We start from the raw sequence: 15,844 nt of genomic DNA, 5'->3' as shown, positions 1-15,844 counted from the left end.
ATTCATTATGTAAAGAAAAGTTTTTAAATAAATTTCATACCCATAAATATGTAAATATTCACAAAATATAACTAAATCCATGTGGTTAAGGAAAAAATCATTTGAGATAACTTAAAAGAAAGTGACAGATTGTTTTACCTGTAAATCTAAAACATTAGAGTGTCGAAAAACTTCTATAACCAGCATAACAATTCACCCTAGCTCTTAATAATTGATCACCATTACTTCAAAATTCTATTGTACCTTGTATTAAGTTATTCGTATCAATAAGTGCATAACACAATAGATTATTATCTCAAATATTAAATTTGTCAGGACATGATATATAACACCGTCAGTTAACACCATAAGTTTACACCGAATAAGATGAGCCATTGTCATCTTTATCAGTCTTTTGAATAAGAGTTTCGAGCTAATCAACACTTGGTTATAAATTTAAGGAATATCAATAGCGCACCAAGCTCGAGTTAGGTTAGACACACATTATTGTTTATATCGAATGATTAGAAAATTTCTTAGTTCAGTCAACTGCTCATCATCTAACTTCTCAGGTGCTTTGTTGTTCATAGTTGCAATAAATCAAACACTCAATATACATTGCACAATTCTCATCAGAATTACAAGGAAAAGCTATAACGATTTGTAGGATCAAAATTGAAAGAAGATGTGAGAGTTCCCAAATGAATTAGAAATAATAATCAGTAGGAAAAAGGTACATACTCAACTTTATCATCGGGACACATAAACGAAGTCGAGGAGATTAACATACACATCTTAGTTTAGTAGAATCATTTTATCTTTCAAATATAAGGCATCATAGTCCATACACAACATCTTTGGTTAATGATTGATAAACAAAGATGACAATTAATTCTAATAGTACTGAAATATAATAGTAGAACTAATGAGAAACACATTGAATAAAAACATATGAAGATCCGAATATCTTTAGGATAATACCAACGATTGGTAATAATTTACCAACATACCCATTATGTTAGTTAATGTCAATTTTTTTTTAAAACAGAGATATATACACTTTAATGTATATAGGTAATTCAATATATTATCAGCTTTCGCTATCTTGTTGTTTGTTTATCTCCATTAAGCTTCAAGAAGTTGGATTATCAACTCATTTAATTCAGCCCGCATGAAATAGAAAATATAAGTGACCAAAGAAATTTTAAATCCCTTTAAAGGATGAGAAAAAAACATAAAAATAATTGTTGTGGTAGTAGTATGTAACTTTTAAAGGTCATTTTCAAAAAAAGGGTTCTCTCACAAGAGATTTTACATAAACAATTACAACAAATGCTCTGTAACGAAATTATTTATATCACATGTAGTTTGATCATGGATATAATCAATTATGAGAAATTACAATTCTATTCTAAGGGGAAAATAAAACAAGCTCAAACAAAAAAATTAGAGAAGATGAAGCATATTTAAGGAGTGTAATTTATTTTTTGACATCGAAATCGTAAATCAGAAAACTATGAACTTACCACATGAGAAATGGAAAAATTGGGTAGATTTATCTCGCTTAAGTTTGCAATTCTATCATTTCTCCTTGGAGTAACTGCAAAGATATACACATGAGAAATTAATAAATTAAAAAACACTCACATCAACAACAAAGCATAAGGAAGACTAAATTTCAATAACCAAAAAAAATTTAAAAAATCAAAATAAAATGTAAGTCGATAAATAGAAAAGACGGAAAGGAGAAGGAGCAAAAGAACTAGAATAAACTATATCCAATTAACTCTAAATTCAGTGCATGCAACACTACTATAACACAAAGGTCAAATACTCAGTAAAATTGAATAAAAAATCAAACCAATCAAATAAAAAATTGATAAAATAAGACCTAAAATCGAAATTAAAAAAATAAGAGCAACGATACCGCCTGTTAGATACCACTGGAATTCTCGCAGCGGAACTTCTAAGAACAGTGGAAAAACCTAAATATGAACGAAGAAGGTGGAAGAAAGCTAGTTTAATTTAAGGCCCATGCACGGGCCCAATATAATTAATTATAAACTCTTATTTTACAAATTTAATATTAGTCCTAATAAAACCTTTAGCATAAATAAAGTATTAAAATAACCATCAAAGAATATAGTGCATTAGATGTTCTGCTTATTTCTTAATCGGACTCAAATATAAATACTGAATACTGAAAAAAAATATTAAACTAAATTAAACCAAAAAATATTTTCAAGTATTATTGGTATTAACATGGGCATATGTCACGCCCCGAGCCTACACCCTGGGAGGAACTGGCACTCGAGAACCATTGCTGGCCCCAAGCGAACCCTTGGTCTGGCTTACTTACTCAGCGAAAGACTTTACTCAAGATAAATATACTTTAAAAGAAAAACTAAACTGCTCAATAAATAACTTAGAATATAAATAACATTCACTTCCAAAGTGGCAACTCAAGTCTCAACTTAAATGAAAAGGGAAAGTAAAGACTCATGAACTAATACCACTTACTCTGTCTATGAAGCCTCTAAACAACTGAGATGGACGTCGGGACAAGACCCACGCCATCCTAATGAACTAAAATATTGAAAGCAATAAAAGGATCCTCCGGAAAGCTAGGAGGCTCACCAACTGACTCTGAGTGCTCAACTGGATCAACGAGGCACTGGATGCTGATCCTGGTTACCTGTGTCTGCATCATAATAAGATGCAGGTCAACTGGCATCAGTATACGAGTATACGAGTAGGAGTGCTAAACATAACTTAAGTTTGAAAAGAATCTGAAAGAAACACTTACCTTGGCTTTACTCAACTCCTGAATAACTTAACTCAATATAAAGCAATAAAACACATGCAACATATAGAAAACCTTTAAAACAATAGAAAACAACTTAGTTTGTTAAAGAAAATTCAATAACAAACTCAACTTTACTCATATAATAAAGTAATATAGTTTCTGTGGGAGTTTCTCTAACCGACAACCACCACTATGAGCCTAAGTGGTGATACAATGTCTTGCCCACGCTGCCAGAACTGTCCTATACTTTACCGTCATATAGGACGCCTTAACTAAGTGGATCCACTAGTCTATGCTAAAAACATTTTAACGAGTCATCTAAAAAGTATGATCCTTTTACTACTCATGATGGCTACATGGTTTATGGAGACGTGAATTATCTGACCTCAAACTCATCCCCATATCGGTGCTCAATACTACTCCCAAAATATACTTAGCTCATATATTTGTAAAAACAAAACTCTTTCTTTGGTTTGAGATAATTACTCAAAAACTTAGCTTAAAAACTCTCTTAGAAATCTCAGTTTCCTTTCTTGCTCAAATGTGAAAACATTTTAACTCTTGGGAATACTTAGTTCCCATATAATCTTAGAAGAATGAACTTTACTCTTACTCTTTACTGAAAACTAGCTCAAAGGCTCTTTTGGAAATCTCAGTTTCCTTCCTTGTTTAAATGTGAAAATATTTACTCTTTGGGAATACATAGTCTCGATATACTCTTTTGAAGAAATGAACTTCAAACTTTAATACTCTTTACTCAACTCAAAACTCAAGTCTTAAAACAAAGTTAAAACATTTGTAAAAGACTTTTAGAAGACTCTATGAACTTCTCTTGACATGACTCTTAACTTCTCTTGACTTGATTCTAAACTTTCCTTGAATTGAATTATGGATTCAAGGATTGTGATTTGTGATAGGAAAGATCTCATGATGTTTAGAAGTGATTTTAGATAGCTAAACATGAGAAAAGATCAAGAAATCACTGGCTGGAAACTAGTCCGCGATGCGGAGATGTATTTAAATTTTTGGTCACAAAAATAATTTTTAAGGCAGAACCGTCCGTGACCGCTTCCCGACGCAAAGAGATTTTTCTCAAATATGAGGAGCAGGTCCGCGACGCAGCCCCACTGCCTAGATTCACCCGACTTTTTCCTTCGTTCGTTTTCCAGTCCCAATTTACCTAAACTCGACATACCCAACATATGTACCCATGAACCTAACTCAAAACAACACTAAAATCGACGTAAAGATCTCATAAACTTCTCAATCCAGCCCAATTCAAGAACGAAAAACAAATTCAAGGACACCATTCAAGATTCATCAACTTTCAACTATCCAAAACGAACTTCGCTGAAATAAACGTGATTGGCGTGAGGGTGAACGAACCCAATGCTATGAAAGACTCACATACCTCGTAGGTATTACCCCTTGATGAAATCCACGAGCCTAGCTTCAAGAACTTGATGAATCCTTGTTTCTTCTCTTCTTTTCTCCTCTCTAAAAACCCTAGCTCAATGTTGTAAAGCGTAAATTGAATCCTATCAGTTTAGACCCCAATTATTTACCAAAAGACAAAATTAAGTCATGGGGTATGGAAAAGACCATAATGCCCTTCTAAAATCCGGATTAGACTTTCCTTATTTGAACAACCCAACTTCCAATGGGCATATTTCATTTATACGAATTCAGAATCGCGCAAACTCAGCGGCGTTGGAATGATTATTCCAAGATATTTCCTACGATGTCTAGAAACACACCTAACTCATCCTATCTAGGAGTTATGGTCGTTTGAAGTTGACCAAAAACTCAAACTTAACTTAACTTAACCAATTTTCCAGATTTTTATTATTTCCAAAAATTATTCTTTCTAATTCTGGCTCTTTCTAGTTCTTTCAATTTGCGAGATGTTACAACAAATTTATTTTTTAAGTTTTAAAACACTCAAGTATAACATTTAATTTATTTTTGTTTTGTTTTTTTTACAATAATTATATAAATTTATTAGGATTCAAAATTAATTTGCTTGTTAGATTGAATTATTTCTTATATAAAAATCATGAGTCATTATGTATTATTATCTTAAAATCTACTCTATTCATAGTGTTGGAATTATGACCTCCTTAATTCTATAAAGGAACACGTACTAACTATTTGTTCCTTACTATTTGAAGTTAGCAGTAAATAATTTCCTATAACTCGTTCAAAACTTCGTATTATTTATAGCACCTTCAAATAACACAATGATTACACAACTATGTAACCTACAAAATTATAAACTCTAATTCCTAACTACCCAAGACAAAACCCCCAAAGTTTAAGTCTTCTATCGTTCTTCAAGTTCTTCAAACTTGTTAAACGAAACCTACTCACACCACTTTATTGTAATAAAAAACTCTTGACTACAATCTCCAACTTTTTCTCTCAACTCGCAGCACGCCCCAAGTAAATATCAAAACTCTCACAATACTCTTGATCGTGTTTTGATTTTCTCTCAATGTAAGTGTGCAAGTTTCTCCAAAGAAACTATTGCCCTATTTATAGATTTGGACTTGAATCCAAAACCTATTTCAACTAGAACTCCTACTTGTGCTCTGCTTTCTTTTCCTCTTGAAACTTAGAAGCTCATGCGTAATATTCCTGCTTTGTGTAGAGCTCCTAACAAATTCTAAAGTGCTATTTTATTTTCAAAACCTTCTCCTAGTCAGATTTGGATTAGCTTGGAACATGTTGATACGACCTGATCTATGCAACTTTGACACTTTGACATTCTTCAAAATATCTAGACCTTTTTCATCTTACAAATTCCCCATTTTTGAACGATGGCAAATTATTCAAGCCTTTGTATTGCATTGAACTGAATAACATGTACGCGTAACTTGTGTATGTGTATGTAAGCAAGCTTTCCCCCTTTTGACATCAGACAAAAACATGCAAAGTAATAACCCATAAACCAAAACAAGGAAAACCACAAAACTTTACTCATTAGTTACACAAAAGAAGAAAGCAACAAAAGTCATCATCCACAATAGTTGGTAAGGCACATTACAACTTAAATAGGGACTCAAAACACATGACACATCATAGGTAGGCAATGTTACACAGAGGGGGGCACACAATAAGATGAGGACGGAGAACCCTTAGTGAACATATCAACAAGATTCTTCAGATGAGCCGAGTTTGAAGATTGCTCTGTCTCCAGTGATGCTTGAGTCTTAGCGATTTTTTCCTTAAGTCTAGAGTATTCTTTGACCAACCCAGCATGCTCAGGCCCATAGCTAATATGCAACTGATCCATAGCAACTGAGAGAGAGACCTTAAGAGCAACAATTTCCTCATTCTTTGTGGTCAACAACGCCTTCAAGCATTGCATATGAGCATTAGCTCCTCTAGATGTAGCAGGTATGACAACATGATCTACTTTCCCCAACACATCTTTTGTAGTTTATTCTTGCCAATCTTTAATCGGAACGCGAAAATACTCAAACACTTCTCCTAAACAAAATCCATACCCAAGCCCATGGTGTTTATAATCATGCACACAGATCCTATGAATGTGACTCAGAAATAATTAAGGCTGATTGATTTGAACCTTAGAAATCAATAACTCCATGAGTGTGAGATCCAAATAGTTCACCTCCGTACACTTCTGTGATCTAGGAAGAATGATATTATGCACTACATAAAACAAAGCTTATGTAAAGGAAGCATGGCTCCTTTATCCACCTTAGTGTAACCCTCAAGCAGAGGATCATGTGCAAACCTACGCGATATCTCAAGAGCTGATGAAAGTCCTTCAAGGGAGGTCATGTTCGCTTGACATAGTGACACCATCCTACATTTGGTACACCAGTATTTTTGACAAAATCTCAGTTGTTAATGTGAAAGATATCCCTCCTACCTTACTCGTAATAGAGGAAGCAGACCCAACCGCATTGATATAAAACTCCCTAGTTTCTTTCCTACCTATTTTACACCTTTTATTACCCTGAAGAAACAGAGCACTCCAACCTTGTGCCTGTAACAATATAAGCAATTCCCTCATTTCATTTCCCCCAATTCCTGTAACAACCCTAACCCTAATCACGGTTCTTTTCTTAAATGCCAAGATTCTCGCTTTACGAGTTTCAACGTTAACTACAATATCATCATCAGAATCATCAGTATGACTAAAAGTTTTTACTGATTTAGACAATGTGACATGTTCCTTGAAATGACCTATAAACACAGTTCTCTTTATTTTCTTATCTTTCTTAGTTACAATGACATCTTCAGGAACATCAATAGGATTTTCAGGAGGGATACACTTACTTTTCTTTTCATGGGATTTCTTGGTTGACTTAGTGAGTAGCACTGCATCCAAATCATGATGCACTGCCCTAGTAACCTGTACTGGAATCGCCACTGATGGTTCAGAGGGCGGACATTTTACAGATGCTCGACGAAGTTGGGAACAAAGTTGTTTAGAGATCAGCTTAACCAACGGAGTATCATCATCGTCGCTATACATGGTATATACATGTTCCTTGGACGATTTTATTTCCCCTTTACAATATGAATCTGTATTGTCTTTAATGTCAGACACCAAACTCTGATATATATCTTCCCCCTGAATCGAAGCGTCTTCCATGAGGGGATATGCAAGATGTGTTACACCAAAGGAGTAAATGAGCATTACATCGGGCAAAATAAACAGACTTTCTTGATACTCATATGGTATGATAGCAAGGTTGTGGTTTTCAGATGGTGAAGTCATGATTTGAGAGATAATTGAGAATAGGGTTTTTGTGAAGGAAGAAGAAGCGAGATGTGTTTTGGAGAGTTGGTATTGGGAAGTTGAAGGGTTTTAGAAGAGGAAGAGAGAGATAGGATTGATTTTATAGTTTGGAGAGATTGATTTTATTTTTTGGCGGTTTACATCATATATATCAGACAAAGTTATTTAATGAGGGAATGGGTAGGGAGACACGGCATCATATTTTAGTCCTCTTTTAGAAGTGTAGTGTACATACCTTTAGTTGTAAGATGATAGCCTTTGAAGTCTTGATCCCTTGAGTCACTAATTTCCTGAGAATGGAAGCTTCTTTAGTTACAGTGTATAAAAATTATTAAGACTTAACATATAATATACTAGAAGACCATTGTCTATTGAGTAAAGCAAAGATACTTAGGTGATTTTTATCATCCCTAACTCCAATATGTTCCTTTCAAAGTGTTCCCTTGTTAATGCCTTAGTGAAGATGTCAACAATTTGTTGTTCAGTGGCACATAAATTCATGGAGATTTGTCCCTTTTACACATTGTCTCTTAGAAAGTGATAACGAATATCAATGTGTTTTGTTCTCTTATATTGTATAGGATTTTTTGCAATGTTGATTGCACTTGTGTTATCACAATGATTGGGACACGCTCAATACTAAGACCAAAATCACTGAGCTGTTGTTTAATCCTTAATAGTTGAGCACACCATGAGGCTGCTGCTACATATTTAGCTTCTGCGGTGGATAATGCAATCAAGTTTTGTTTCTTTGATCCCTAAGAAATTAAACATGATCCTAAGAAGTGAGCCATACGTGTGGTACTTTTTCTGTCTACTAGGTAACCGACATAATCCACATCAACATATCCTACTAGTCCGAAATTACTTCCTTTTGGATACCATAGTCCTAGATCAGTTGTTCCTTTTAAGTATTTGAGAATTCTTTTAATAGCTTGGAGATGAGATTCCTTGGGGTTGGTTTGAAATCGAGCACACAAGCCCACACTGAACACAATATCAGGACAGCTGGCAGTAAGATACAAAAGTGAACCAATCATACCTCTATACAATTTTTGTTCCACAGCAGAACCTGTTCCTTCGAGGTCTAACTTAGTGGTTGTGGCTACTGGAGTGTCTATTTGTTTGGCATCTTCCATTTTGAATCTTTTGAGCAGTTTCTTGACATATTTTTGCTGGTGAATTAATGTACCTGTAGATGTTTGCTTTATCTGATGCCCCAAAAAGTAGTTTAAGTCTCCAATCATGCTCATCTCAAACTCATTGCTCATAAGGTTGGCAAATTCGTTTGTGAGTGCCTTGTTTATTGTTCCAAAGATGATGTCGTCAACGTGCACTTGTACAATCAGTAGATCCTTTCCTTTGTTTCTGAGAAAAAACGTGTTGTCAATTTTACCTCTTGAGTATCCATGGTGTTGACACCCAATTTTGACACTCTCCGATAGGAATTAATTCACGAGCTTCTAAATTCCCAAACTATTTAGAATAATTAGTTTTATAAAATTCAAATATTTTTCAAAGTCATTTTAAGTGATCTTAGTCGATTTTCATAAGTTATAAATAGTAAGTATATTTCATATAGTTTTATAGATATAATTGGTATGTTTCATAAGTATTTAAAAATCATCTCAAAAAGATTTTATTTTAAATATTCTATTAAAATTAGTTTAGTTTAAATTATGGTTAATCTTTAAAATTATTTAGCTTACAATTGATTTAATCATTTTGTTTCGTTAAGACTGAGAAGCTCCTAAATTAATTATATTAACTCATCTTAATTAGATTTTAGCCGAATTTGCAATTTAAAATCGATTTGGCTAAATTGTTAACTCACTTAGCTATATCTTACTTAAAACCCACCAAAAGACTTTAGCTTTAGGACTTTACCCTTTTTTCTGCAGCCCACTTTTTTTTCAACAGCTCAAACCCACCAGCTTCGATTCAACTCCTCCAGCCCAATTCTCATATGATCCGATCCAGCCCACCTCTTCTATTCACAAAAGACCAAGAAGCTCCCAACGTTCATAAATCCCAAAGCTTCACACTAACAGTAGCAGCTCGCGAACACAACGTCAAATTGACAGAATCAACAACAGTTAAAATGCAGCAGAAACAACAACCAAACGACGCCTACTCATCTCCAATTCAAGCGGGAATATACAACGAGTTCATGGAAAAACAGTAGCAAGAGAACACAACATGACTTTCTTGTCTCATTCCTCAACGTCCCTCTCAATCGTACACCCAGAGCAACAAAAATAACACGCATTATCATCCTTGTAGCACGAGATCGAGACACGTAGCATCTCAAGGACGCTCGATCGATCCAAGCCCTTTATCTCCATTCTATCTGTTCAAAATGGTGGGAATTTGGGGAATATTCTCGAGTTTTTGGATAAAATTTGGGATTCGAATTCGAAATGGGTCCTAGTTTTCCCAAATTTTCATCCATTTCCCTCCAAGAGTTGGGAAGCCTAATTTTTGCCTATAATATCCCCTCCATTGTTTAAGGTTGAAGAACTTTGAGTCAGTATAAAGGGAAACATACAATGAAATATATAGGTTTCTTTGAGGCAAAAATAGACCTAAAAGGCCATAAATACTACAGAGAGTATTTAGGTTCTATTTCCTTTTTTTTTTGGAACGTGACATAATTACTATTCATTGGAATCGTTGGATCCCATTGTAGTGGTGAAGTCGCTGCTCATTTGCTCGATTGTTTTCAGTTTGTTGCACCGAAAAAGGTAATATCCTTAGTCTTATGTTTCATTTCCTCTCCATTGATATGTGGTCGGCTCTGTTTCCGTTCTATTAATCCTTCTTTCTCTTTAGGATTTCATGTGTTGATTAATAAATTGTTGTGTCTCTTGATATGGTTGGAATGCTAAGAGTGTTGTATTCTGTATTTGTTGTTGATTTATTGCGATTCGAGTTGTATTTTCATAGAGTATTTCTTAGTTTCTTTCTATGGTAGTCTCATTTTTGTCAAAGTCCTTAGCTACTGCTTAATTTTTTTCTTCTCTAATGTTGCTATCTCTTTCATGATATTTTAGTGATCTTATTGTTGAACACGGTTGATGGTCTGTCCCTTTGAGTTCACTTTGAATCTTGTTGATGTAATAGCTCGATTTTCTTCGAATGAAGTCGCTTGTGTTGATAATCTTTTCATTTGAGTTTGGTTAGCTATGTTAGTTCAAATGGCTATTGCTTGTGTGATGTTAAGCACCAACTCTCAAGTTTAAATTATTTTGGGTATCTTACAGTAATGTGTTGGATTGCCGTGTTATTTGTTCGTCCTAAAACTCCAGTCTAGCTTGTTATAAATAAAATCTGAAAATTGTTATCTTGTTGTTTTAATTTTTTCCTTGTTATCCTAGAAATCTAAGCATTATGTTTGAAGTTAAGCTCGAGACAATAATATTGGAACTTTTAGTACAATCCTCCTTGCTATTTATCACTAGTTTATGTGTGTTTCTTCATCTTACTGAATCAAAGTTCCCTTAATCTAGTAGCCGTTCATCTTGCTTTGGATTATACATATTCTAGTCTAAGAAAATTTGGCATTTTTTTAATTATATTCCTTTATTTAATATGACTTTAGTTTAATTTTTGGATAATGTCTTAATCTAATTGGAATTCATTCTCTATGCTAAGTATGGTGTACTAATTAACTATTGTCAATTCATTGTTAAGTGTGTTTATTAAAACTTAGATAATATGTGATATTTCCTAATCCTTCATGTCTAGAATAGTTAATGATGCAGTTAGTCATAAATTGTTAAGGATATATGTATGTGGTTGGAAATTAATTTAATAATGCTTGTATCTACTCCTCCATTTGTTTGATTAACTTGTTAAATTTTTCTTGTGAGTGACACCTTCTATGGGTACCAAAGTTAAGATTTTTCTCATCATTATTTTAAGTCCTACCTAATATATTTTGCTAGAATGACTTATGGTTTGTAGCAGCAATACATAAATTTTGTTTTGATATTCTAATGCCATTATTTCTATGCTTCTTTTATCGATTTAATGTATCGGCTCTCATATGTAATTTTATTGTTGATGCATGTGATTCCAATTCGAGTCCTATTAGAATCCCCTCTTAGCATATCTTCGAGTTGAATCTCTTCGAGTCAAGCCTTGACTATCGTTAGGAAGTTGAAAGCTGAAATACATGTTAAAGGAAGCTGAGACAGGCCTCAGAAAGTTCAAAAATAGGTTGTATACATCAGTATACAACTGATATACATGTCTAAATGTTGGTATACATGTCTAAAATGCAACAAAGTACAGGTTGAAGGCAGATATGCAAGTTTGAAGACGAAATACGGGTCAAAAGCTGATATACAGAAAAAATGCAAAAAATACGGCCCGTATACAGCGATATACATAGAATGTATACACATTCAAGTGTAAAAAAGGGCAAAAATGGGCTGAAACCCATCAGAAGGCCCACTCTTAGAGTTTAGGACAGGTTTGGGCCAAGCCCAAGAATTTGAATTTGGGCAAAGGGCCCAAATTTTATATTTCCTTCTCTCTTGTATTTATTTATCATTGTGTTGACTAACCTCTACTTGTTTTTTTTATGGTTTAATTTAATTAAGTTTCCCAAGATTGTCTTTCTTATTTTTGAAATATCTATTATTTACTTATTTATATATTTAGTTACATATGATTATTTTGTTATAATAGGAATTATGCTGATTCTCTCCTTTAAAAGTAGCAACTTAAAATTATCTTTCTTTTTAAACTTGGTTAAATTTTTAAAAGTTAGTCAAATGTTTTAGTAAAATCGTTGGGCAACCGCAAGTTAGCGGACATTTCGAGGGCCTAACACCTTCTCAGAATATAAATTGAACCTCGAACCCCTTTATTTTCAATTGATTTTAGTCTGTTTAAATCTTTTTGAAATATTATAAGTATTCTTAATTTCTTTCAAAAAAATTTAAGTGGCGACTCTATTTTGGAAAATCAATTTCTCTTCAAAACATAAGTTAAGTCGATTTTTCGAAAACAAAAGTCTTTTATTCTTTTTTCGAGTAAAACAGAAATGTTGACTCTGCTGGTGATTTAATTAAGTTCTAACCATAAGATTTGACTACTTGTTATTAATTGTTTAATTGTTTATATGCTTTACTTGTTAAATTGCTTTAAATTGTCATTGCATTCATGACTTTTTCTGTTGTATGTATAGTATATTAAGAACGGTTTCTACATAATCGCAACCGGACTTTTTATACTCAACCCTTTTCTGGAATGATCGGCAATTTATTGGTTCGTCATGCGTCCAATGGTTGTCGTGAGTTCCAGCCTAAGTTGTCCGCTTGGGTTTCTGGTCTCTCAAAAGCCACTTTTAGTCAACTAGCGTAAAGCGAAACCAAATCTCAATTTTAGCGCATTATGAACTGAGTTGACCCAACACCAAAGGCGTGTTGGGCCCATTAGAAGCCCACCTTGTGTCTAGTTGGCCCATTGGTCAATAAAAAGACGATCATATTTATCTGTTTAAATTTGAAAGATGTATACATTATTTGGAAAAACATTGTCTCTTGGGTTAGGGAGTTAGATTATAGCTTTATTCTAATTGAAGAGGGAGCAAATTATCATTGCAAACAAAAGTGTGGACAGCTGGAGATGACAAAAAATCAAGAGCGAAGGATCTTTCCATGGAAGGATAGATTAGGATTGTGCCCCTGCATGGGACTGATATTTTGTATTCCATTTTCCCTATTATGTATCCCCATTCAGTTTATTCGTAAAACTCGTATAAATTTGGTTTTTGGAAGAAATGAAATGTTTCAAATGACGTATATATCCTTCAAATCGTTAGGCTTACCCTTGGCGCAAAAGGGTCACATATCTATTTAGAACGCGCAATAATTGTTTATGTGTTATAAATGCTTGTGTGATTATGTTACTTTATTTGGAGATATTCTAGATCACTCTTCTTCAAATCATGTTTAGAACCTCTGAGCACAAATATCAAGTCATTATCAAAAGCGCATCCAAATACTTTTCGAGTCTTTAGTTTTCCAACAAAATTTGAACTTTATTTTTTCAATTATTACTCTCATATAAAAAAAAAAGATTCTTCGTCTCAAATTGAAACAAATTCAAGTGGGTCGAACTACGTAGGTACTAAATTCTCTTTTTTGAGATACGTAGGCAGGCTTTCAAGGTTCGGTCCCCATTTTTGAGAAACTCCATCTTCTTCAACTTTTACAAAGTAATTAGAGTTACATCTCAGTCAAAATCAGAAGTACAACAATGAAAGACACAATCGACTTCTCTCGACTCAAGTCGACATTTTCAATTCACTAGGCTCATAATCAAATAGATAAATTCCTGTCTATTTAGTCATTTCTCTCTATATGTGGGCTAGCTTATCTTCAAATGAAACAACTCTTATGTGTTTACAGTAATGTGTGTGATATTTTGTATTAATTATCATCGACACAAACTAACATATTCACCTTTGAGTTATTTTTCTTTGTCAGGTACTTAGAACTGATTTGTGTTGATAAGTTGGCTGGTCATCCTTATTTCACAAGATCTAAGGCCCCCAAAGATTCCTTCCCCGATCAAAGTTTACAAAAATGAAAGGCAGTAATGAGTGATAACAATGACGAGATTGGCCTGACTGATGTTGTCGTGGCTTATCTCGCCGCCGCTGATCAAAATGAATTAACTATGCAGTTAATGCAACAGATTGCCGAAATGAGGGTTGAAATGCAACGAAGACTAGATTTGCCTAATCCAATTTTCACTTTTAACCCTCAAGGAGATGGAAGACATCCACTCTACTTTCCTCCTCCAAGCGCGGAACATGTTCAGAACACACCTTCTAACCCCACTCAAAATCCTCGAATCATCGACCTAACCGCCCTAAATCCCCATCATGCCTCTGTCTCTTACCAAGCGCCACCTCCTCCTCAAGGTAGCAACCCCCAAACCTTCATTCCTCATCAAAATGCCAACCCGCAAGCTTGCCCTCCCCATCAAAATCAAAATGTTAACAATCCTCAAACCTTCCCCCATCACCAAAATCAGCATACCAACCCACAGACTTTCCCTCAAAATTACCAAGCCACTCAAAATATCCAGATCCCTCCATTGCTCCGCCATTGCCTCAAAAGACTACTTTTCAAATTCCAATTCCAAATGAACCCTATGCTAACTGTTCCGAGCTTTATCACTATGAGGAAAATGAGAGAGAGTGGAGGTCAAAGGAAGAGACAACCAAGATGAATATGAAAGAAGAGATCAGGAAAGCCATGAAGGAGTTGCACAATATTCCTGAAATTGATGGATTGAGTTATGAGGATTTGTGCATCCATCCGAATCTAGACCTCCGAGAAAGGTTTAAAGTGCCAAAAATTGACACTTTTGGAGGAACATGGAATCTATTAGCGCACTTGAGAGCCTACTGTGACCAACTCGTAGGAGTTTGCAGGAATGAAGCCTTGTTGATACAACTCTTTAGCCGAAGTTTAAGTGGAGAAGCGTTGGAATGGTTTACCTCTCATGAGATAAAGCAATGGTCTAGTTGGAATGCACTAGCTAGAGATTTTTTCGAACGGTTCACCTACAATGTGGAGATTGTTTCTGATTGCTATTCTTTGGAGAGAATTAAGTGGAAATCCACTGAAAGCTATCGTGAATATGCGTATAAGTGGAGGAAAGAGGCCGCCCGGGTTCGACCCTCTATGTCTGAGAAAGAGATCGTTGAAGTGTTCATACGCATTCAAGAGCCAGAGTATTCTAACAAGATAATGTTGCTCATTGGAGTAAAATTTGCGGAGATAGTCAAGGTTGGTGAGGCTATCGAAGATGGGATTAAAATCAGAAATATTTCTTGGTTTGCCACCCCAACTGAATCTTCAGGATTGTTGAAAAAGAAGAGAGAGGATGTGTCTTCTATTTCCTGCGCATCTGATGGAAAATGACACTTCAGAAAATCCTCACCTTACAAAGGTTATCCTCGAGCTCCACAAAATTCATATTCAGCTTGTTATACCCAATCAGGTTATCATACTTCACCACCGAGTTACCAAATTCTACCTCCTAATTACCAAACTCCACCACCGAGTTACCAAATTCCACCTCTTGTTTACCAAACTCCATCTCCATATTACCAAAATACCCATCCATATTACCAAGCTCCATCAATTAATTATTCAAATATCCAATCAAGTTACCAAACTACACCCCCGCACTACCAAAACACCTATGTTAGCTACCGAGCTCCACAATACCCAAATTTTCAAACGCAAGCAGCAACT

At 34.6% G+C, this 15,844-nt stretch overlaps 1 protein-coding gene across 1 annotated transcript; it reads left to right on the top strand.

Moving 5' to 3' along the window:
* The first annotated feature begins 14,171 nt into the window (after positions 1-14,171).
* Positions 14,172-15,508, top strand: LOC125818392 (uncharacterized). The gene is made up of 2 exons (XM_049497914.1): positions 14,172-14,499; positions 14,667-15,508. Exons 1-2 carry the CDS (start codon positions 14,172-14,174, stop codon positions 15,506-15,508), a joined length of 1,170 nt encoding a protein of 389 aa, XP_049353871.1.
* Positions 15,509-15,844: the final 336 nt, after the last annotated feature.

This window comes from Solanum verrucosum, unplaced genomic scaffold (assembly GCF_900185275.1).
Source record: "Solanum verrucosum unplaced genomic scaffold, falcon-dt-bn FXZP01000253.1, whole genome shotgun sequence".
NCBI lineage: Eukaryota > Viridiplantae > Streptophyta > Magnoliopsida > Solanales > Solanaceae > Solanum > Solanum verrucosum.
This window is presented reverse-complemented; position numbering and strand designations above follow the sequence as displayed.

What these genes read in the sequence shown, in the direction of transcription:
- LOC125818392 (XM_049497914.1), top strand. Translation starts at nt 14,172, where the DNA reads ATGAGTGATAACAATGACGAGATTGGCCTGACTGATGTTGTCGTGGCT. An exon ending in AGCGCCACCTCCTCCTCAAG is followed by an intron (nt 14,500 to 14,666) that starts GTAGCAACCCCC and finishes CAAAATATCCAG; the next exon opens with ATCCCTCCATTGCTCCGCCA.